Here is a 26,259-nt window from a genome sequence, read left to right as displayed (position 1 = left end):
TTAGTATGGTTACTTCTACTAAAGTAGGTGGCAAGTGTGTAGCCAGAAATTTTGATATTTTTTTAAAATGTCTTCTTTAAGTTCATGTTCTGTGAGTATTAAGATCCTTGGCTGTACTTCTTGAAGAAGGTGGCATAATCTGTTAGTTTTATTCTTCAGTCCTTGGATATTTTGATGTAGAACAGTGATTTTAGGTTAACTTGTTTTGCAGGGTGATAAGGGATTTACAAAGATCCTGGTTTTGTATTTTTGTTTGAATTTGTGAATTGCCTTTGGATGTTTACCTAAAAAATGTTTTTCTGGATGAACTCTATAAAAAGTACTTTGTCTAGGTGGTGAATAGTCATTTGGAAAATGTACCTACGCTTCATAAACTATCTTATTGCTATTTAGTACTGGAGTGTCTGGTGTTTTAGTATTTGTGACGGCTCCCCCACTCTTCTGTTCATGCTGGTCAGTTATTGGGCCGGAACCATGCGTCGCAAGAAAGGTGGTCAGTTTTTGTGACGGGGTTTGTCTGGCTCCCCCACTCTTCTGTTCATGACGGTTAGGTATCGGGCCGGAACCCTGTGTCACAAGAGACCTGGTCAGTTTTTGTGACGGGGTTTGTCTGGCTCCCCCACTCTTCTGTTCATGAAGGTCAGGTATCGGGCCGGAACCCTGTGTCGCAAGAGAGCTGATCAGTTTTTGTGACGGGGTTTGTCTGGCTCCCCCACTCTTCTGTTCATGAAGGTCAGGTATCGGGCCGGAACCCTGCGTCGCGAGAGAGCTGATCAGTTTTTGTGACGGGGTTTGTCTGGCTCCCCCACTCTTCTGTTCATGAAGGTCAGGTATCGGGCCGGAACCCTGTGTCGCAAGAGAGCTGATCAGTTTTTGTGACGGGGTTTGTCTGGCTCCCCCACTCTTCTGTATAGTCTCGTCAGGCGTAATTAGGTCAAATCCGGTGTTTTGTGGTCTCTACACTTTTTTACTTGTAATGAAACACTAAAGTAATTTGATTTTCTAGTTTGTCTTATTGGATAGTTTTTACTTTTTAGTTCTGAAACTGGCTTTAATTTAGTAAGACGAGCCTTCTGTTTCTTCCTTATATTTATTTCTTTGTTCTGGTCCTCTTGTCCCGTTATTGTATTCAGGACATCAGCCTTAAGGGCTGGCAGAGGGGCATAATTATTCATGACATAACTCGGAAGATCAGCCATGGACTGCTCCATATGGTCAAATTTTTCCAGGACAAGAGCTAGATCCAACAAAGAAGCAGGATTAGGATTTGTCGATTGTGAGCTAACAAAGGTTGTTTGGGTTTCCATGTCTTTAAAAGTTTTAAAATTGTAACTATCAGTCATTGTTTTCAATTTTGAGATGATTTTTTTCTTGCTCGTATATTTTATATAGGTAACCAGTGAGCATTTCTGATTGTTTCATGTCGTGTTCCTCAAAAATATTTTGTAAGTCAGATTTATCTTGTTTACATTTAATAAGCTCTTGCTCTACATCCTCCAACTCGTTTAGCAGGATTTTAATTTTCTGTATATGTTTAATTTCTATGGCTGATAGTTCTTAAACTTTTGCTTCCATACTAAGTGAGTTGGCTTCAAGTAGAGAAATTCGACTATTTAGATAGTGGATGTTATTTTTCAATCCATTATTCTCCTGTAGTAAGATTTTTCCGGCCTCTGCAGCTAGGGTCAGAGATTTGTCTAAGTCCTGATCTTCTAGCTTTTCATGGTCAATCAGTTTAGATTTTACTTCGTCTAGTTTTAAGTCAGTCAGAGAGTGAGGGAGAGAGGAAGTTGTGCTTCCAAAACTAACACATTGAGTAAAACTATTTTCAAGGCCTTGAAAAGAACGGTCTGGAGTGATTGGAGTTGTATTTAAATTTAAATTTGGATCACTATGTTCTTAATCAAGCTGTTGGTCTCTTCTACAGGTAAGTAGAATATTCCGTTTGTAACAATGCAATTCCGATGATAATAAATTAATACATTTTAAATTTAAGAAGATGTTAATTTGTATTATGATTTTCACATGATTATATGAATCTAAAATACGATACCGGACAACCAAATATAACAAAATAAAGAATGTTAAACACAACGATAGTCTAAAATATACTGAGTACATTGAAATAAATTCTACACAAGGACCTGTTGTAAGATAAATTGAAACTGAAAGTTGTTTATAAATGTTCAATGTCAAACTAAGTCTCCTGAGTAGTTTCAATCTAAAGGATGATAAATAATAAAGGATATTCAACATTAAATGTCTTGCTAAATGTTGTCCAGATTTTCTCCACTGAACTGAAGTCTCATTTCGCTACTAAATGTTTCGAAACTCGTAGTCACCTCGTGTTCTAAGGAAAGCGTTATAGCAGAGACAAGTATAGCAGAGAAAAGTATAGCAGAGAGAAATATAGCACAGACAAGTATAGCAGAGACAAGTATAGCAGAGACAAGTATAGCAGAGACAAGTATAACAGAGACAAGTATAGCAGAGACAAGTATAGCCAGCTTATCTTTGTTTTGAAGCATACAGACACACATTTGGTTTTCATCGAGCCATTCATAACAGGGTAATAAATTATTAAAAAACGCTTTCACAGATCTATGGATTTGATATGAAAGAATATCATGGAGTATCTATGGTCCCATATGTTAGGAACGCGTAGCATTCTAAGGCAAGGATTTAAAGCCCATCGCTATAGCATTGTTTCACTCCACTAATAATATTGTAACCAATACAATTAACTCCAGTAGTAGAATCATTTACCCGGAGTATCCAGCAATGTGTATGAATAAGTGTAACACAAGGTACTTTAAGGGCCTGTATAAAAATTTTGTAGTTGGTTTGATTAACATTTGGCTGAGCGTCGAGCATGCAATCAAACAACTACTACTGAACCCAGAATACGAGAAATATTCAAATATGTCTACACAAGTATTTTTAGTTTAACATTTGTTTATGACGATGTAGGCTTGTGAAGGAAACTGAATTTTTCGGACAATTGCCATTGTCCAATGATACAGTAAATCAATAAAAACACTAAGTTTCTATATTTAGAAACTCATCTCCTACCCAAGTGAATAATTATCCTGGCCTAAATTATGGTTTTGTTATGTTATGGTTATATGATGAATAGATCAGATTGTAGATCTCGAAGCCTAATGTCATTTATTTCTTGTTTAATTGAACGAGGGCTGATATAAGACAACACCCTGTTCCTTTAACACAAATGTTGTTCTTTGTAACACAGTCCTTATTGTAAACAAATCCGTAATGCTGGTTAATTTGTTCTGCTGATATACTGAAAATCGTTACATGTATGCACGTAGATGTGTTTTTACGTAACATGCTTCAATTTGGGTTTCCTGAATATGTCTTACTCAAAAAGTACCAAAAACGTTAAAAATATAAGTGAAACTCAAATGGTATAATGTTCCTCCAAACCCCAAAGAATAATGAATTACAGAGAAATAGTATCACAATAATACTGTAAGCTGCACCTAACAACAATAACATTATAGATGTCGTACATATTTTTAATATTGAAGAATTATATAGAGTAATATATAATAATTATTATTATACTTGTAAGAGTATTATATTGCTAATTAATTATTACTAATTAATGATAAAAGTTTTCACGTTTCATCGATACCTTGTGATAAACTTCCATAGGCTTAAAAAATGTGTTTATCTCTCACTTGTATTTTCTATTTTCATATGAACCATTTAAATGTGTATTTCAAGATAAAACGAATTTCTTACTTTGTCAACAATATTAACTGACACTGTGCAAAGTTCAAGTTATAAAGTGACGACGAACATTGATCAACAACAGTAAAGTTGACTTTGTTCCCTTTTATTTAATTGAAAATGGAAGCAAAGAAGCAACTCGGGCCTTTGGACGTTAGTAAAGCAAACAGACTGGTTAATCTTATAAGACACTGCATTTTGGCTTATACAGCTGGGTACTTTCAAAGTGAAAAGCGTTATTTTAGTTCTGCACGCTTACCTGTTGAATTATTTGTTCCTTACTCAGTTGAAATATCAAGAAATCCTTTTCAAATACGCGTTTTTTATAAGAGTAATTGTTTTCTCTATAATTATTATATCGTTATTTTTTCTAATTTAAAATTATTATAAGTCTTCTTATATAATTTAAAAAGCGTGTTAATAGGAATATTTGACTTTAGTGCTAAAAATATTGAGGAAAAAAAATATCCAGCCAAAAAAGTCAATAGGTGTTTCCCTACGTCTAGAAAATATCCCCGAATTGGTCGCAACCAGGGCTCGAGAATCGAGTCTGATCAGTCCATGATCAGTTTATTAATTTGTTAATTGATATATTTATATTAATTAGTACAAATTTATTGATTATTTGGTTATAAAATAGGATAAAAATAAACTATATTCCGGGTGGGGCGTATCTACATAAGGCCACAAATATATGGTAAAATTATATACTCTATGGAAAACATAACATTTCTTTTCTTCGTAAAACATTTCTAAATATTACAAATTCCTCATCCGCAAGGCCGTAGGAATTTACTGTACATCCCGCACAAATCCGAGAACGTTTATGACAACTTATAAATTGGCAGATGCGTACTGTCGCCAGGCTTCCATGGAAAGTGGTGTAGCAGTTTTTCTGAGACAAAATTTAGTTTTCACAAAATGCCCAATCGAAGAAACAACCGTGAAAGATTTGGAAGCAGTTTTGATCAAAGTCAAAATAGACAGGGCAACATTAAATGTGATATGTAGTTACGGTTCTCTCTGTGGAAATGGAGATAGGTTTTTTTTCAAAATTCGGTGCATTGCTCACTAACCTGACTCTCCATCAATACGATTACGTCTTCATCAGCGATCTCAACGTGGATACAATGGACAACAAGCATCCATCCACCAAGGGACAAGTCGATCTGCTGACGTAATTTTGCATTGAACTGTTAGTTAAAACTGCACCGAGATTGACGGTCACAACGCTGTCGGCTATTAACAATATAATCAGGTGGTCAACTCAGCAATCTCGGACTACTATGGCCAAGGGGCTGTCACTAGTGAAAACATAGTGAGAGAACCAAACTGTACCAAAACAATATGGGACAGAAAGGCCGGAAAATATTGCTCTCCTTAATGTTTTAAATTCAAAAGAAAAATTTAATTCCAGAAGAGCAACATTTTAAAATTTGCAGTGAATTTTAGAAAGGCGCATAAAACTATTTTTAAACGTCTTCTGGTGTCAAATGAATTCTGCAGCGTTGTCGTAAATCTGGCGTTTAACTGGGAGATTACCTTTATGAGTACTCAAACGTTGGAAGTAGTTTGAAATTGGCGAAGAATGAATGAGACTTGTATGACGTGCTATTGTTAAGAGAAATACAAGATTTGATTTGCTCTTCCATATCCCAAACTCACACATACACACAATATTAATAAAAAATTCACACAAGTATATCTTAACGTACGTTTAGATAAGTATACCTATAAGTTATATATATATTTAAAACGAGACATCTTCTGTACTATTATAACCATGAAGAAAGTCGCAATCTTTTTTGTTTTAATTTAATATTATGGGCTGAAATCATGGCTATTACTACAAGCTCGTAACTGACTCCCAGTAGGACATATTACATAGAAAAACACTATATTTAATTGAGTTTCTCTGTTACATATGTAACTTGTTACAAATGTAGTTTGTTACAAATGTAATTTGTAACAAGATTAAGCGTTTTACTTAAACAAGTTCATATGGCGAGGATATTACTCCTGTGCAGGCGAGTCATAGATAGAAAGTAGAATTAAATTAATTACAAATGACGTGTTTCTTTGAACTCTCCTGCTTAAAACACTATACTACAGAGTAACAGCATCTCTTTAGCTAACTTTTTTGTAAGAGCAAATCTCTTAACTTAAATTATTGTTGTTTTTTTCTTTATTTAAAACAAAATTTGAGATTACAAAACAATGATAATAAGCTCTAGCAAATGATATGGGTAGTGTGTTAATATGAGTCATATTGGTATATGAGATATAATACTTCGGATGTGATATATATATATATATATATATATATATATGTGTGTGTGTGTGTGTGTGTGTGTGTGCCATAATTAGAGGACATTATTATTGAAATTGCTTGCATCAATGTTCAGACAGCACATTATGTTTAGTACCGTTATTTTGAAACGTATATTAATTCAGTAGCAGTGCTTATTTTAACAATAATCGGTGTTAAAATGAGAATGGTCCGGATCTAAAGCAAATATTATGTATAAACACCATAAAAAAATCTTTTTTTTTGCCGTTTGCAACTGTCGACGAAATAAAAGTTGTTGATTTATTATTTTATAGGGGAATTGATGGTATTCTATTTGCCAAGCTATATTTTTAGCAATTTTAGAACGTGTTTAACAAATACTCCCGAAATCAGATTCCAAAAACTCTTTTTAATAACGTAAAGTTACCAGCTTTATAATGAAAATAAACTGTTACAAATTGTTTTGCCATGCCATACCGAGAATAGCTGATAGTCAGCTACGATATGGCAACACCGCATCAAATGCTATCTGACTATTTTCGTGCGCGTACAACGTGTAATAGTCATTTTGATTAAAGTTGGGTTGAGAAAATACCGGCTAAACTGGCCCATTACGCTACCTCGATAATCTAAAATTTAAATTTACTTTATAGCCAATACTAGGTCGCCTTCTTTTTTCAAGTCTGAAAATACAATGTCTTCATCAGCAGACTTGTATCAAAGTGTTGTCGGGAATACACCATCTATTATCTTACAGCCTCAAGGATGGATCAGAATTACATATACAGTTAAACCATAATGAAGTATTTAAAAGCCTCAAGACCATATTCAAATACATTTGTTCCTTTAGTGACCGTTGTCCAGATTGTAAGCATTCGCCTTCACTAGAAGCAATTAAAGTCTATTCTTCCGTAAGTTGCTAGTATTACCCAGCAGGGATCACTTTGGTTGGTTCATACCTTCCAGTTGAACCCACCACTGGGTCAAGCAAAAACCGATGTGTCACTTAAATCTGGGCAACCTTATGGATGTCCAGGAGCGGCACATCACTAACCGCAAATGTCGAGATTCTGGGGTTCATGGGTAATACAATAGGTATAGCCGACTGTGGGAGATGACTGTTGGAATTGGTAGGGTTTGTCCCTTAACCTCAGAGCTCCTTGCTAGTCTCAACAAGGGTGTGCTCACCCCCTGTATACTTTAACTGGAGAATATGATTCAAAGCTGGCCTCCCCTTCTTCTGGGAAGACATGACTTTGGGATGTAGTGCCCTAGTTCTTCTTCATGGATCTGGAAAGGAGGCGGCCCCTACTCCCTAACATTACCCATCCTGAACTCCGGAAACAGCGCAAAAATTCTTACAGGACTACGTGCAATTTATAAGCTTCTTTTCCTGACAGAAGAAGAAAAGTTTCTAGTATACCTCATTATAGGTAATGTCAAATACTTATTTTATTGTAGTTAGAAATTATATTAAAAGCCCTACATTAGATACGGCAATTGTCTGATTTGGTTAATTCCGTAGTTTTTACATGCTACATCTAGTATTCAACCGTATACTCCAAGTAATATCAATTTCTCTAAACTGGATGTAAATATTTGGCATTCTTGTTAACTTTAAAAATTAAGTAACTATAAAATATGCACTATTTACGTTCGTATAAAGCTTTTTTTTCGTGTTTCTGGCTTCTTATATAATATATTTATACGTTAAGGTGACTAAAAAATTTAAATTTACATTACACAGCCAGAATAATTAAAGTGTTCCAATCTCGCCTAGATTATAGGTACTCATAATTTTGTGTTAGCTAATTATGTCCTGAGGTTTCTTTTTCAATTGTGAAAATATATTTAAATATGTATTAAAGATCACGATCAACGGTTTAGAGGATTAGCCACTCCATCAGAATTTTCCTATTGGCTACTTTAGTTGCCTGATACTCTTTAAATGTAATGTGAATTGAATTACATTCTCGGAACGAGCAAGTTATTTCTATTAAGGCTTTGAAACCGTTCAGCAATAATGTTTATGATTATACCGAATGTTTTCCTCGCAAAATGAAACATTAAGCTGCTATTGGCTGAGCAGTAAAATACAGAATAAAAGAATCTCCTTAGCTGGAACATGCCGGATTGTAAGAGCAAAGATATCGAGTGCGACTGAAATTTCAAACCCAATACGAAGGACGTGACGCAACGCTTTAATAGGGTTGGCCATACAGAAGTACTGAACAAAATATTAACTGGCATTTGTCACAACTAAGTTCTCATTCAACTTTAATGATTATGGGACGCTTTATAGTCGATTAAAGTAAAGTTATCAAGACAAATTAAGTACTGAGACGAGAAATAATTGCCTTTAATAAACCTTAAGTTAATTTTATATACTACGGAACTTCCTATGTAATGATTACGGGACACTTAATAGGGGATTATACTATTCTAAGTTATCTTTTGAAGCTATAACTACTCATCAGAGTGTAAACTACGTTTCTTTACTGTAAGATAAGTGCAACAAAAAAGACTTGAGCTATAAAGATTCTAATATAGTTCTACATGACCTATTGTCTTGCTGATAGCTTCTGCTATTGAAAGTTAAATCTACAAGCTGTGTAACATGCCACTGAGACAACCAATGTTTATACTTACCTGTTTATTCTTTATTCCTGGTTATACCTCAAGCCTAATAGCAAATTTAATCGTTTTCACCAGGATGGACAATAAAAGTTATTGCTTTAATTCTTAAAAGACAAAGTTTCTGCTCGTGTTTGAAAATAAACATCGGATTGTTTTATACGTGGTCAGCGAAATTAATTCAAAAATCAATAAACACACAATCTGGATTCTACATGGTTAGGTGGAATGTCCAATTATGTAAGAAGTTTTATATAAACAACTTGTGCAATTAAATATTAGGCTTAAAATAGACAACCCAATCGTAATTAAAATAATACTACGTTCGAGTATTGCTTCGAAGCTGATAGATTTTGTTGCAAAATTTACCTTAAACCCAAGCTCCCCCTTCTTCAGCCTGAAACCCCAGCGCCCCCTCCTTCAGCCTGAAACCCCAGCGCCCCCATTCTTCAGCCTGAAACCCTAGCCCCCCTTCTTCAGCCTGAAACCCTAGCCCCCCTTTTTCAGCCTGAAAACCCAGCCCCCCTTCTTCACATTACAATCGCAGCAGCCGAGTCAGCTTGCTCCTGTTTCCAGTCTCCCTTCACACGGCCCTGGACTCTTATATTGTATAATTTATTTAATTTTCCCATGTACGAAATAAATATAGAATAAACTAATATATTTTGTCTTAAGTGTCTAGTTTGCACTACTTTCGGCTATAGTATGACTTCTTAGCAAGTTCTTCTTATTCTAATACTTCGTCTTAGGACAATGGAAAAATTTAATTCCGAACGGTTCATTATAACTAAGTTTATAATTTTAACCTTCTTGATAAGTTTTCTACGGATTTTTCTTTTCTCCAGAAGGCGCGTTAATAATCTTAAGCAAGTAGTTTTGCACAATCAGACACTCCAGGTTAGTTTTCACTGTCTATTATATAATTTATTGTGCTAACATGCTCTGTTGTGTTCCAAACAGATGTGGAACTGATAGCAGTAGCAGCTACCAGCTATCTCCGTGACACTCCCAGCAGTCTGATTGACATCCTGGTGAACATGCGATCTGGTCTTCTATAACACAAAACACTCGCTTATCTCAGCCCCTTCTACCTTGCCATACACCCTTGCCTACCTAGAGTACAATCTGAGCATCACGAGGGAGAAGATGGAGACCCTGATCCACCTGGAAATATGCTCCTCTGCCAACACTATACTATTACGTGTCTGATTAGAATGGCACACAAGGGAACTATTCAACTTTATCACATGTCTAGCGATTAAACGTCTCCTTATACAGGTATGCAGGCAGGATCATGGTACTTTCGTATACCAAATGTATGCGTTTAACTGGTGTAACATTATGATCTTGTGTGTATTTAATATCAGAGACTTTGTTCGCCAGTAATAACCTTGAATCTGGATCATCCAACCTCTTCATCTTTGACATTGTGCAGATTGACACACTCTAAGGTGGAATGTCAGCCAGCGCCTGGACACTCTACATAACATTGTTCAACCGATGTTACAGCATACGGTGGTAGATGACAAAGGAATTGAAATGAACAAACATAAAAGGCCAATATATCTATAGTCTAGGATGAAAACACTATATACTATTGTCTCTAAAGTAATTATGTATCTGCTTTCTTTAAATTATTAAAACAGATGGCTCTGCGTGTCTTTCTTTAAAATATTAATTGACGATAAAATATATATATTCATTTATTTATCGTCACAAAAACAGCTGATAGCTTCGCTTAGTCCTACTAATCTTCTGGGTCAAAATTATTTAATTGAAAATGTATAAAGGCGACAATATTGTGACTCCTACGTACACTTCACAAATAACAACAATTTATAACTAGAACTCTCAAAATGCCGTAATGTACATACATACACGTAACATTTAACATTCCCAAGGTTATTTCACGATCTGGTAGAGAGCGGAGGTAATAAGGCGTATGATGTGATGACTTCAGTCTGCTCAAGCCGCCAGAATAAACTAATTGGCTTGCTGCTGCCGCTCGCGAGCCCGTAAGGTACATACACGTAATATTTACATTCCCAAGGTGCTTTCACGATCTGGTAGCGAGCGGAGGTAATAAGGCGTATGATGTGATGACTTCAGTCAGCTCAAGCCGCCAGAATAAACTAATTGGCTTGCTTTTGCCAAGGGAAATTGAGTGTTTCTGATAGAAAAGCGCTTTTTCTTGTGGATACAAATAAAATTTTATTTTTCCTTGTGCCAATTAGCCAATTGAATAATGAATAATCGTTCTTTAACTATTCATTATTGTAAGTTTCTCAAAGTAAATGCAGAGTAGGACTGTTAAAGGCGTGTACGTGTCCTCACATCTGCATCCTGTTTTCACTTAAAAGGAGAGTTAAAAGGATAATCAATGCATGGCAATTAATTATCGTCCTGCTTCCATTTTTCCAGTCATGAGCAAACTTTTTGAAAAGGTTTTAATTAGAAGGCTTGAAGGTTTTCTTGAACAGTTTGAAATTGTTAACACTGAGCAGTACTGATTCAGGAAAAACAAATCGACTATTGATACTGTAACAAAACCCATTGACTGTGTTGTTGATGGCTTGGAGAGGCGAGAACAAGTGCTCAGCATATCTCTCGACCTTTCAAAGGTCTTTGACTGTGCGCATCATGGGACACTGTTGCATCAGTTATGGAGATGTGGTGTCCGAGGTCAACCGCATAAATGGTTTTAGTCATACCTCAGTGCAGAGAGCAGTGTGTGCATATCGCGAACACCCTGTCAGGCAAAGTAAAAATGCAATTCGGTGTTCCCCAGGGTTCAATTTTGGGGTCCATACTTTTTCTCATATACGTCAACAGATTGATTTCGACATATCAAAATGGAGAGGTGATTCAATATGTGGACTATACGACTCTCTGGATCAGATAAAATACGAAAAAAAATCTTGAGAACAAAGCCTTTATCAAACTAAATGCATTCATTGAGCACTTTTCAAATATAAATATGAAAACTAACTATGACAAAACTAACGAAATCAAATTTTGTCTCCGTCAACTAGAAGACGAATACAGACCAATTGTGATGGCAGATGGAGCTATCTTAGATGAAGTCGAATCCACCAGGTTTCTGGGTATGTACCTGGACTGGGGACTGACCTGGAGCGATCACATTGACAGAGTTTGCTCAAAGGTTGCCTCAGGCATTTATGTATTACGAAATCTAGCAACATTCTGCTCGTTGGATGTATTAAAAACAGCCTACTTTGGCCATAATACATTCACATTTGATCTACGGTTTGAGACTAAGGGGAAGCTGTTCTAATACAAATTTGATAGAGTATTTAGAACACAAAAGAAAGCTGTAAGAATAATTTCGAAATTAAAACCCAGAGATTCGTGTAAAATTACCTTCAGGGATCTTGGTTTTTTGACATTACCCAGCCTCTCTCTATATTCTTGATTTCACCATGTACTGCCGATTCAAATGTGAATTGGTTCAGGACAGGGACGTACACCAGTACGAGACCAGAGGCAGGACAACTTCAGAACTGAACAGCAAAGAAAGACTATGTTCGAACATGTCTATGAGGCAGACCACGTACACCATGTGATTCCAATTTGTGCAACACTTCATCTGTTTTTCTGAAAAACTGTTTCGTAAACTTTACCAAGAACTAGATGTATTAAAATGGGGCAATAAATGCTTGGCTGCGTGAATCGCCCTTTGTAAAGATTGGAATGACTTAGCGGATTTTGAAAATGATAGAAAAATTCCTTTTTGAAAAGAACACTATTTATTTTCAGTACAATACAATATTTTCAGTATTTCCTGAAAAAGTTACTTAGTGTTTTAGTGTTCTGTTTCACGCCACCGCGCCGCGCGCAGTCCTTTCTGGCAACGTGCTGTCGCTAGGAACAGAGCGCGCGTAGTACTGAATACGGCCGCCAGGTGACAGGCCATATCCTCTCTATCCAATGTTGTGTGAGAGGTAGCGACCAATCTATTTATAAAACTTCTTTTCAACACTAAGAATTTAAAGCCTTAGTTTGTTCTTATAAAGAAAACAACCACTGCACAGTAAAATTACTAATTATAGTTAATTACGTATTTAACCTCGAATTCAAACATGAAAGACGTTAACGTGTATACGTTTCATAAACTGAGAATATATACACCAGATTCAGTAGTATTATCTCGGGGTGTCAGGCCCAACATAAGAACACTAGTACCCCACTATTTTGTATATAGAAATAGAAATCTCTACTTTAAGATATATTATATTTTGGGTACTTTTAGAGTATACTGTAATTTTTGTTATTCTATTTGTCACAAGTTCATTGTACAGATAATATAGGCTACATATAAAGAATACTTAAAAATGAATAACAGCTGGAATAATTGAAATGAAACGTATCTATAACTGAAGTTTAAAAATCTAAAAAAAATCTTTATTTGCAAATAATATAGAGAAATTTAGGTAATATTAGTATCTATGTAATACAAAGGATCCTCTGAACTGACGTAAGATTCAGAATTATAACAAAGACAGACGAGCGTACTATTTTTGTATAGTTTTCTTTCCCCCAATCCTATATCGGCACAAACAAACCAGATAATCTGAAGAATAATACTAGAGCCAATATTATCATAAGTACTAGAATTTGGACAGTGGATTTCCCCAGAAGATCAAGCCGGATAGTCAAAGTAGAGCTCATACTAAATATTGAAATTACACGTCGTACACATTCAAAGAATAATTTAAGAATAGAAAAAATACAGCTCATATGGTAATGTCCATCTCTTCTTTCTGAATGGGACAATATTCTCCATTTTACACAAACCTTAAGCTTAACAACATGAGTATCCAAGAAACACTTTCACCAATTTTGAAAGCATATTTTAACCCTTTTTAAATGTGTATCTATTTTAATAGCTTGGAAACGTAATTTTCTTTACTTAACATGTTCTACTATAGCAATAAATCGTATTACTTATGTTTAACATTACTTGAATTGTGATGTGCATTCAACATACAATGCTGCTAAATATTAGTTATACAGACTGACCATAAATTTTTAGATTTGCATTACAGTTTTATTAGGAAGAAATAAGAGTCCAATTTTAATGATGGCAGATATCAAATTCATGGATAATTTCGAGAAATTTCAAAGCTGAAGTCATTCGGAAATTTTTGTTGGCTTCAGGCAACATCTTTGGTTTTCTATACTATTCACGTACAACACCAACTATGATAATTTTTTCTCGGCCAACACTTAACATACTCCAATGGATCTGCTGCAATATTCTCTTCTGTTTGCAGGAAACGAACAAAACTCCTCAATTCACATGGCGGGAGAGTCGATAGAAGCGGTCATATTTATGTGACTGTACCGCAGCCCAAACTAGTTATTTGAACTAGGCAGTGACAAATGTAGCGGGGAAGATGCGCGATGGACTACTGCGCACACCGCGGATCTGCCACGTGTCTGGCCGTCAGGGGGTGAGATTGGAGGTTTATAAAGTCCCCTGTAGTTAATAAACACTAACATTTATACTTATAGGCTATTCAAATTAACCACAAAACAGCCATTATGAGAACAAATTCTAATATTTTTGAAAACTGATAGAATTATAATTTAAATAGTCCTAATATAGTAAAAGTTCCTGCTGGTGAAGGGGGGTTGTGCTAAGGGGGAAAAGGTACAGTGTTATAGGTTGTTATGTTATAGAGTTTCTGTAACGGAAACTTTTTAATGGAAATATACCCCAGCATGTACTTGCTGCTTACACTTATTCAAGACTACAGAAAGCTTGGTTCAAAAAGAATATAAATCTTTAAAGCTGTTTAATGTTTATTTCACCGATACTCATCAAAACTATTTTGTCAATCTGAACTAAACGGATTTAGATCAAATTACCTGCAGTAAATTTCCCTCATTTTTGGAAAACAAGGTAAAAAGTTTGGATATTTAGTAACATCTGTACCGTAATCTTCACATGAGAAGTGATTTAGAACATTTTTCACTTAATCTATGGGCACACATACAAAATGAACCGTTTAAATTAAGGACATTTCCCTCGTGTATTTGAGAAAACATAACTTCAAGCCTTAAATCAGTCATAAATATCAGACCAAAAAATATTTAAAGTTGCCATATACAAATCGAGGAAGTTATTAAAATATAGAGCAAATAAATCACTACAGCATCCCACACCAACATTGTGAGGCGGAGATGTCACATATCTGCTGACCACCACCTGTTTCCGCTATGACGTGGCTTCCGCCGTCTGCTTGATATACATATCGTCTGGAAACAGATGAATGAAATCAAATGTACGTGTACTTGTTTACGGTAACAGCTGACGATGTTCAGACAAATCAGTAATTCTCCACACACATAAAACTTAAACAGTGATTGGGATGTAGAGAGGCCCCAGTCACCCTCAGGCTATATTGTGTGCACCGCTCTGGTAACTGTTCTTGGCTGAGTCATTGTTTTATTGCTCGCACCTGTCACCCTCAGGCTATGTTGTGTGCACCGCTCTGGTAACTGCTCTTGGCTGAGTCATTGTTTTATTTTACTTGCTGTGCAAACTACTAATCATTCATTTTATAAATAAACATATTTATTATTAAGAAATTGGTAAACATACAATTAAAAAAAAAAATTGTAATTTTCTGTTTAATAGACATTTTTTAACTTGTAATAAAAGACAAAATTATATTTTTTTTATAAAAAGAACTACGTTTCGATATAATAGTACATAATTAATATTATTTATGTTTAGGATATTAAGTACTTAACACTGCAATCTACTTAACCATTTAATCTTTTATATTTAGTATTTAGAAATCGGTAACCAAGATTGTAAAATTATTAAAAAAACTAAATCTTGTCCTATTTCACCACATTTGGACTAAACATACTAACACACACACATCCAACACCACATGTCGGTGTTATGTAGATGAGTTTGTGATTTCACAACAGCTGTCACACACACAAACACGAGTTATCGTCTAAAGTACATGGTTGGCTGAAACAAAAACAACGTACATACAATTTTTTACATCAAGCATTATTTTCCTGTAACTAAAGTCAAAATAGATAATTTTATTATAAACAAACATTTAATTTATAAACGAAATATACAATGCTATAAATGGACTAAAGATTTACAATATTACAAAATCTAAGGTCATGGATACAATAATGTCACTGGTTCACTTAATCCAATAAATTCTATTCATCCAAAGTGATCAATTCACAAACGTAATTTACATGACAAATGAAAACATGGCTGACACATAGTTGGTTATAACCTTATGAATATTTATTGTTACGCCTGGAACAACCTGTGATCGTCAGTCGGTGCTTTGTGTGTTAGTGTGTTAGCCCGATAGTTTATTAAACAATTGCTAGGCTCACTTGTATTTACCAGTACAGCCAAAGAAGTATATCCTGTTTAATTAAACAGTATTTCATACACTAACGATTTCATGAACTCTTAAAATCCGGAGGCAAGATGGGTAATAGTTAACTGATTTATTTACTTTATATAATTTGCTGAAACATCCTCAAAAGCAAAAGAAAATAATAAAAGCATTCAAGCATGGAAAATAAATGTAGCAGTTGTGTGGTGTTCACAGTAAACAGTGCCCATGTTACAAGTATTCCCTATGTTATGAATACCTTAAGACTGTTAATGACTCATGTAACAATCAAAATAATTACATGTAGTGTCTGTCAGATGACACAATCTTATATAAATTTATCAAAATGTTTTCTAAGCATATTTGACGTTCTCCTCTTAACCAACATTTTAATTCCACGAAACGTTTTCCTGATAGAGTAATTATTTGGGGAAGAGCCATTCACAATATCTCCTCAATTGTACAATTGAGTAAAATAAGATGCTTTAAGCACTATCTCTAAGCATGGCGGAGCAACCAAGTCAGACGCTGCACCAAGGGAAAGATGAACTGGAGCTAAACTCAACATTCAAATTAACCCTTCCCCCAATAGTTACGTTATGTTTATAAATACACTTACGAGTGTTTTTATAATGGATTAATATACCGTTTAAATACTTGTACTGTAAACAATAAACAGTTAATACTGTAAAAGAAATAATAAAGCAATAAGGTGTAACAGTTCATCTCAGTGGTGTAATCTGTATACGGTACATGAGTAATATAAATACTGTGGTTTACACTATAGTACAAACTAACTCATATACAGTATTTCAATATTATTAATCTTAGTTTCAAGTTCAATAAATCTACAAAAAACTATCAGATGTATAATTTAATATTACACTTAAAATTATATCTGTAACATATGAGATTCAGAAATAGTTAATTAGATACAAAATAAAATACTATTTTTATTATTCCTAGTATCCTAACATAATAGTATACATTTATGTAACATACAATTGCGAATAAAAGTTAGGAGAGCTTGTAATTAAAAGACAATTACGTATATAAAAGTTAGCTACGGTGATTACCCTAGTTCTCTGGTAAAAACACATTAAAGAGATAAGAAATGCTTGTTCACCAGCTTGCAACATGGGATATATTCATAGCATTTTACTAACATAACCTTTCATTAATATTAATTTATTGAGAAATTATATTTCTGAGCAAATACCAGTATAAATCAGTGGAACTAAGGGGAAAAGACACATTTATCGTAGAGTATTTTATGTTTTACATCAAAGCAGAAACTAAAATTTACCACGTCATATTTTTATCTTGAAGGGGATTATAAATCGAAAAAGATATTGCGCCATACTTCGATATGTTCATGTTTTTCGAAAGCTAACTGTAAAATGAACTATACTACACCATACTGTAGATAAGTGCTATATTACACTGTGTGTAGCATTTATTTCAATGTGATGAACAGTTTTACCCAACAAATAAGAATCGGTACACAGAAATGTTCCATGTTTCTTTTCTTTTCCTTTGGGATATTGGGGTGGATTCCTAGATCCTCACACGTCAACCTGAGCTTATTGTGTGCCCCTTTGATGTTAGAGGGGTAAGCCTATCTTCGTGCCCTTAATTAGGCTAAGAAGCTTTTCCCCGATACTAGCATCTGGTTCGTCGCCTGGTTGTTTATCACCGAAAAGAGCCCTTCTCCTTGCTCCCAGTCTTTCACAGTCCAGTATTATGTGTTTTGCAGTCTCTTCAGACCTATTGCAGAGTCTACACTCCGAGTCCTCATTTCGTAAACCTAGAGTGTTTAGGTGTTTCCTGAAGTGGCCGTGTCCAGTGATCAAGGCAATCACTTGCTTAACCCGATCCCTCCCCAGCCCCATCAGCCATCTGGTGAATCCGGAGCTAGAATCGGCAAGCAGTCTTTTGCCGAGTGCTTGTCCTTGGTGACTCTGCCACCGCAAGCGGTGTGTCTTCCTGGACCTTTTGTTTATACTTTGATAAGCGGCTGACTTGCTTATACCACAACTCGGTTCTGGACCGGTGTATGGCATGCTTGCTCCGCTTTTGGCAAGCCTGTCGGCGCATTCGTTGCCACCTATGCCTGTGTGGCCCGGTACCCAACCAAGACGCACACAGTTGCGTGATCCAAGCTTGCAGTGTTAAAGCACTCCCACACAAGCCTGGATGAAATGCTGTTGGAGTCAAGAGCTTTAAGAGCTGCCTGACTGTCTGACATTATACAGATGTTCATTTCCTGGTACCTTCTGGTGAGGCCTAGGTTGGCACAGGCTAGGATACCATAGATTTCGGCTTGAAATATGGAGCAGTTCCGACCCAAACTGCCGCTAAGGGCAGTTCTAGGGGATTGACTAAACACTCCATATCCAGTTCTACCCTTAATAAGCGAGCCATCCGTGTACCAGACAAAGCTCTTTCTTATTGTTGGGATGTTATCTTGCGATTTCCACTCATCTCTGGAGTAGAAGTCAACAGAGAATGGCTTATTGAATACGAACTCCGTTCTCATTGTGTCGGAGACCATTTCGAGAATAGCGCTTGGGTTTACAGCTTCAGTGATGGCGCCATGGCTCGCGTTAGACGCGCCATTCCTCCACAAGCCAGCAACCATCAGCCGATAAGCTGACTTACGCGCTTCAGCTTTTATATGAACATCAAGAGGTAGAAGTCCTAAAGCCACCTCGAGGGTCGCTGAGGGACTGCTCCTGAATGCTCCGGTTACAAAGATTGTGCCAAGCCTTTGTAAGCTTTCAAGCTTGGCTTTGGCAGTTACCTGATTCACCTTTGTCCACCAGACTAATGAACCATAAGTGATTTGAGGCCTTACAACTGCTTTGTAAAGCCATAGTGCTATATGGGGTTTTACGCCCCATGAGATTCCTGCAAGTCTCCTGGACGTCTAGGTTCTTTTTTCTAGTGAATGGTACAACTACTGTCTTAGAGGGATTTACTTTCAGTCCCTCTCCCTGACACCAGTTGTGTACATGTTGAAGGTTGGTATTCATGATATCAACAACAACATTTGTGTATTTTCCCTGTACCATAAGGACTATGTCGTCTGCATATCCTTGGACATAGATTCCGTTGTTAGTAAGGTCCTCAAGTAGACCATCTACTACTAGATTCCACAGTAGAGGTGACAGGATGCCTCCTTGAGGACATCCCCTTGTGGGTGCGATTACAAGCGATACTTCATTGAGATCGGCCCTGATCCGTCTGGAGCACAGCATGGCCCTAAGCCACCGGCACAGAGCTGGCTCGAGGCCACGTCGCTGTGCTCCACTTACCATTGCAGTGAATTTGGCATTGTCGAAAGCTCCTTCAATGTCTATGAAGGTGCACAATGCCAATTCCTTGGCGGACAGGCTATCCTCAATCCTACTGACTAATTGGTGCAGTGCTGATTCACAGGATTTGCCTTGCTGGTATGCATGTTGGTTGCGATGAAGGGGAGTGTCTGAGAGAACTCCCTTTCTCAGGTGCCTCTCCACCAGTCTTTCTAATGTTTTCAGTAGAAACGAAGATAAACTGATGGGACGAAAGGATTTAGGGACAGAGTAGTCCGCTCTCCCTTTTTTAGGGATGAAGACCACCCTGTTGAGACGCCAGACTTGTGGTATGTACCCATAGGCTAGGCTCGCCCTGAATAGTTCACATAGAAGGGTAAGGAGATTTTCCGGCCCTTGTTGAAGCAGGGCCGGAAAGATTCCATCCCCTCCTGCAGATTTGAAAGGGGCAAATTTAGAAATTGCCCATTTGGCTTTAGAGAGAGTGACAATCCTTCTGGCAATGGCCCAGCTACCACGACAAGCTCTTGGCCGTGAGCCTGCCTCGTGATTACCAGACGTTCCAGTGTCGTCATTCTCAAAGATACAATCAGGGAAGTGAGTCTCAAGGAGAAGTTTGAGGCTATCACTAGACCCGGAAGTGTGTTGACCTCCCTGGGACCTTAAAGATCCCAAGTGACCGGTTGGACTTGAGGCTAGCAAGCGTTGCAGTCTAGCTGCCGCGCTTAACTCATTTACCTTCTGTGTAAACTGCCTCCAGGAACTTTGTTTTGCTTTTTTAATTGCTAGGCTGTATTCTGTTAGAGCTCTATGATAGGACTCCCAGATACGGCTCCTTTTGCAATTGATTGTACAGCTTCCTGACATTAGCCCTTTTGCGAGCGAGGTCTGCAGTCCACCACTTACTATTGGTTCGACTCTTCCCCCGTCGCAATGGGCAATTGTCATGGAAGCTATTGATTATAGCATTCTGCAGGTCAGAAGCTATCTGATCTATGTCTGTGAAGCATCGCACCCTTCCGCCTACCGATCCCAACTGTGACTGAAGGTCAGACTTATATCCCAACCAGTCAGTCCTCCTGGGATTACGATAGAGGACCTCTGCAGCCTCATCTTGCAAGTTAAAGAGGATATACCTGTGATCCGATAATGAGGCCTCTTCGCTTACGTGCCACTTATCAACCATTCCAAGTATTCCTTGTGTGCAGATTGTTATGTCAATAACTTCTTGTCTAATTAGTGTTGCGAACGTAGGGCGGTTACCTTTATTACATATAAATAGGTCCCTACTTAGAAGAAATTGTAAAAGTGCCTCACCTCTAGGGTTAGTGTTGGTGCTGCCCCATCCAGCAGAGTGATGGGCGTTGGCGTCACAACCTAGAAGAAGTTGTTGACGTCTGGCTTGTGCTTCTTCCACCAGGAGCTCTAGGTCTCTTGATGGAGGGAGTTCCCTGGCATCATATGGCAAGTATACGGAGCCTACAATTGTGCTCTGCACTATACCTCCATTCTTCCAGGTCAGTGTGCCCACAGTGAGATCTCTGGAGCAGAATTCGTTGAGGGTTAGAAAATCCAAGCCTCTCCTCAACAGGATGCAGGTTCTGACATTCCTTAGAGAGGTACAGTAAATTAACTTACCTTTGGTTTCATTTAGGCCCGCCACTCTCCCTTGGTGAAGCCATGGTTCTTGAATCAGTGCCAGATCAAATCCCTCCTGGAGGAAGAACTGGCAGAAGGCTGCCGAGGCAGCCCTACTGTGCTGGAGGTTGATTTGTAGAACTCGTGGCATTGTCCTTGACTGTCGAGGAGACAATTGAGACCTGCCAGAGTCCTAAGTTGGCTCTACAGTTGGAAGCCTTCACAGCCTTGTAGCAGACCTCGTCCAGGAAGCAGACGAATCCGTAACCTTTCGGGTCTGGCTTGGATGGAAGGATTTTCCACTCGTTTACATTCAGGTTGGGGTTCTGCTTATTGAACATCTCAAGTACCTTTTCAGGTGTCTTCTTCAGAAGCTTCGGGTGAGCTCTGAAAAACACCCTGGTGGACCTCAAGATGTCCTTACGCAGACCCACTCTCAGAGAGATATCATCTCCCAGAGGTTTTATTCTTTGGATAACTTCTTCCAGCCAACGTTTGGTGTGTTCGTTGATGCAGGAAGCAATTAAAACACCTTTCTCTAGGTAGGTGCCCGCAAACGATGGAACGGAACCATCCTCCAGGGGTTGGATTTCTTCCATAATTGCGTCCTCGATGGCTTCTCCTTGCTCTGCACTAAGCTTCGCTTCCGGGTAGCCTTCGAGGGCTATGGCCATTTTAATCGCTGCGACCTCTCTGTAGGTAGCCTTGGGTGTGCTACCAGAGGCCTCGGGATCGTGGGCTTCGGGCTTTTGGGTTTCCCTCCTAGCCTTCTTTGCGGGTCCCTCAGCGGAGGGCGGGGTGACCAAGGTGCCTCTGGGGCGTTTGGCCGACCCCACCCCCGCCTTGGTACCCGCAGTTGGGCCCGGAGTTGAGACCTCCTGCCGTTCTGGATTCTTTTTCTTCTTCTTTTTCCCCCTCCTCCACTTGGAAGGGTCAAAAGCTTCACCCTTTTCAAGAAGTTTAGCCTTTAGTGCTTCTCTTCTTTGAGCAGTGGTGAGATTGGGCCTCTTCATTCTGAGGTTGCCGAGTTGCTCTGTGGCATCATCCAGCGTACCTGTAGACATGGGAGTGCTTGGGCTGTTGAGGAGCTGATCTTCTATATCTTGAAGGGATTTTACTTCCTCAGCGCTTGTACTGCCTTCCTCAGATAAAGCCTTGCCATGTATGGGAGCTTCAGTGTGCAATGGAACCTCCTGTGTTCCTAAGGCACTTTGTTGAGGAGAAGGTAGGGATGTTGGCATAACAACCTCTTGAGTTGTGTTGCCAGGTGGTGGTATGTGCGAGGTAGCTTCAGGAGCTACCTCAGCAGGAAGAGGTAGGTTAGAAACAGCTTCAGGAGCTGTTTCAAGGGTTGGTTTGTTTTGTTTTTTGTGTTTGTTTCTTTCCATGTTGTTCCCACGAGAAGCTAGGGAATGGAAGGTCCGCCCAGACAGAGCCCCGCATGCCTGGGTAAGCTGCTTTTAAACTGGAGGGTCGCCGGTGTCCAGAGTCCGCATAGTATAGACTGGTTTGCCACCAGCCATTCAGCCCTGGCCTACGCTGTTCCACCGTGGCTTGGCCCCTAGTGGGAGAAATGAAAGGGAAACTAGATCGAAGAGTTGAGGAACTTTACCTCAGATAGAAGAGAGTGAAGAAGAGAGATAGGCTGACACATAGATAAGTGTGCCAGCCATAGGCCTCCAGAACAAGAAGAGAAGGGATCTGGAGCATTAGCTAGGGTACCTCGGGGTCGCCACTACCCGTACGGCCTTGAAAGTAAGACCGCCCCTGAGGGCTCCATGTTGTCTATCTATTAAGTATAATTTCATGTAAATTATAAACTGTCTCTAAACGTATTACCCAACTTTTGTTGATATTTAGTTACGGATATAAAACATTAAACTAAAAATTTACAGTAAGTATGAATGTTTCTAGGTCCTATTTACAATTTTTTCGAATGTATTAATTATGTAGGCTTGTGTTGCTACTGAATAGAACTCTTGTAAAAGCCTTTGGTGTCTAGGTACAACTTGATAAATTATGTGCTCAGCCAACTCGATTTTTTCTAAGGTGATTTCAGGGCAGACCTTACTGTGCGGGCCCCGCGTGAATACTATGAATGCAAACTAAGAACGCTATGGAACCTAGTTGCGTACGACTTCCTCGTGTCTTTGCAAAGAGGACTTTTATATTGGCTCTAGATTTCTGTGGTTAGACCTGCACTAATGTTTGGGGCTGTTGTCTGGTGGCCAAAATCGGAGGTCAAGATGCCGATAGCTGGCCTGGATAGCATCCAAAGGTTGGCTTGCAACCTCGCCCCCTGAACTTTGTTATTCGGGCTATGGTCAGGAGGAGTGCCTACTGTCTTCAGCAAGCAGGGCTGAAACAGTGGGCTCTGCAGAATAAGAATATATATTTATTTATTTATATATTATAGATGTGTTGAATTTTTTGTGCATGGTTGTTCAACAGATTCTATGGAATAATCAACATTGCACAAGATAAAGGAATTCTACGATATTTGGTATTAAAGGTTTTTATTGGATTAGTAAAACATCTGCAATTACTTTCAACAATATTTAGTATTAAGTATAGATGTTTCTTCTATCTCTCTTGATAAACATATGAAATTATTACTCATCACTATCAATGGGAGTAATGCATTTGTTTCTTTAATTTTATAATTGCCGAAGTTTTGACAATAATTTGCGGAAATTTTAAACCTTAAGGTTGGTTCAACGTTCTTAAATTGATTTCTCTTGAATAGTTGTATGTTAAAAAGTAGAAAATATTTGGTTACACAAGGAAGTAATAAAAAGAGACAAGATGTTTTAGGGCTTTGCTAAATATGAGAATCCGGACCGGGCAAGAAACAAAAAATGACACAAATCATTCTCTTTAAAGATTGTTTCCGAAGACTTACTACAAGACAAACCTACCAGTTAATCTTTTTTCATTTTTAGAAAGTTAATTAAGGCTGGCAACACCTTGTTGTTTGAAAGGGTGTCTTATCTAGTCACTGTTTGCATCTGGTGCAGGGAAGTACTCACTTCCTCCATGCACTTCTTAAGTAGGTGTTATGTTCGACAATAATGTCTTGTTCCTCAACATGTACACATTACTCATATTTGGTTATAATCTGTTGTAACGCAGGCAATTATGAGTAAGATTATTTTTTAACTCTATTTGCCTACAGTTTCAGTTATCAAATATTGCTTCGATTTTGTCTTCTACTACAAATATGTTTGTAACTTAGTGTAATATACTTGCATCTTCACGTTTTAAAAATGTAAATGTATAAATAAATCTACCAAGTACGCAATTTTGCAGAGCCATGATTAATTCATGACATTTTTTACTTTAAATAAACTTTTCTTTTTTTAAATAAAACATAAATATTCTTACTTTATTAGGTAACTCGTCAAACGCGTGAAAACGTTTCTTCTAGAAAGCCAACAAACTCTGTGTGTACAAACAGGTGTCCATGCTCACATCTCGTTTCCTTACAAAGCTGGGAAAATATGCCAGAGTTTAAGTGTCGTGCCTTAATGTAGTTGACACCTGTGAAACAGTAAGCCCAGATAAGTGATACTTGATTGAATATCTCCAACGATTTCATTTACTATAGAACTACACTAATCTACTAGTATATACCGGTGTGTGTATATATGTAGCGAGGATATAATAACAAGAGGCTCATTAATAGGTAATCCCGATTCGTCGGTTTCCGTGACAGTGATGTGATTATCTAGCAGATTTTACAATCGATACTTCTGGTTCGATCATTTGGAGTAATCTAAAAAATAACCCTTTTGAAGTAGTCTATTATTTATTTCTGTGGTATTAAAGAAACGAATGGATCGGAAACTTTTCAATTAATTTCATTTAATAAACAGCATTCTCATAGTATAAAGTATCAGATGATCATTATTTTTACTTGCAATACTCTTGAAAAGAATGAATTTTGGTTATGAGAACCGTGAAATAAGATTTTAGAGGCTCGATTAAGAAGGACCACTTCACACTAGGCAGTAAAGACGCCGAGCACACTGATTTTAACAAGAGTTCACCAGGTTACACATAATGAGTTTATGAATAGTGCATATTCAAATAAAGTGCAGAAAATAAACAGTTACCTTTGTTTTCATGAGGGGTAACCGTAGTCTGCCGTTGTTGAGGGCCAGGTTGTGATCAGGAAGTGTGGAAATAGGCTGCTGTCTTGTAGGCAGGCGTGAAGACGGAAGATGTCCTCACGGATTCACTCAGGCACAATACCACAGCAAACGAATAGTTCATAACACTGTGGCCAGTCCTGTAGAGCACGGTAGACGCGGGTGTCCGGGAACAGAGACGTTCTGGTAGAGATTGCCAATCCAGAGCACTGACTTTAATGTTAATGTAAATGTGCAACATATAGAGATAAAACTAATATTTAAATGAGAGAGTAACACATGGGGCATAAAGTCACGTGTTGAGTAGGTATGGTCAGCAGTGGCTGAGAGTGTACGTGCCCCAGGCGGTATTTTTAGTGTAGTGGTCAAGCGTGTCGTCGCTTGCAAGGTGGGCAACAACACGGAGCCTTGATAAGCCAACCGTTGTGATTGGTTGGTGAGTGTACAGTAAACAGCTGATTCGTGAAACAATGGTTCATTGGTCTGTCACTGTACGTGAATATTTTAATCCAGTAGGGAATGGTATTGTAGGCACTAGGCCGCAGAAAGAGATATGGAATTAATGCAGTATATACAGTTTAGTAAAATAAAGGCGAATATAGAGTATAAATTGCAAAAAAATATACATAATTATTGTTCAATAAAAGTAGCCTTTTCATATTAGGCAATAAAAAACAAGTTATATAACGCAATAACACTTAACATACCGGCCGCCTTGAATCACCTTGGGATTGAATGAGAGAAAGAGCAACATAGGCTCAAATTACAAAGGTTATAGGCGGTTGTAGAGAGACAGTTAATTAATTGTAGAGATGAGGTAAGAGAAACACCTTCATTGCTGGACGAGTGAGAGTTCCACTTGAGGTCTTGAGATGTACCACTCGAACTGTACCATCTTGTCCGGGAGTGACATCAGTGACCCGTGCAAGGGGCCAAGAGAGAGCGGGAGTATCCTGATGCACCAGGACGAGATCTCCAGGTTGGAGGTTGCGGGAAGGAGTGCTCCACTTGAGGCGCTGCTGAAGAGTCTGGAGATATTCTCGCTGCCAACGCTTCCAGATACGTTG

The 26,259-nt window shown here is 37.9% G+C and overlaps 1 protein-coding gene across 1 annotated transcript in view; it reads left to right on the top strand.

The window, feature by feature from the left end:
- Nucleotides 1-1,893: 1,893 nt before the first annotated feature.
- The window catches only part of LOC124369707 (alkaline phosphatase-like), a 109,618-nt gene continuing 85,252 nt past the window's right edge, over nt 1,894-26,259 (top strand). Inside the window, exon 1 of the mRNA XM_046827762.1 lies at nt 1,894-1,927. Coding sequence (XP_046683718.1) covers nt 1,894-1,927 — 34 coding nt within the window. The remainder of the gene's footprint in view (nt 1,928-26,259) is intronic.

The sequence above is a fragment of the Homalodisca vitripennis genome, chromosome X, assembly GCF_021130785.1.
Source record: "Homalodisca vitripennis isolate AUS2020 chromosome X, UT_GWSS_2.1, whole genome shotgun sequence".
Classification (NCBI taxonomy): domain Eukaryota; kingdom Metazoa; phylum Arthropoda; class Insecta; order Hemiptera; family Cicadellidae; genus Homalodisca; species Homalodisca vitripennis.
Note: the sequence above shows the minus strand (reverse complement) of the source record. Positions and strands in the feature narration are given on the sequence as shown.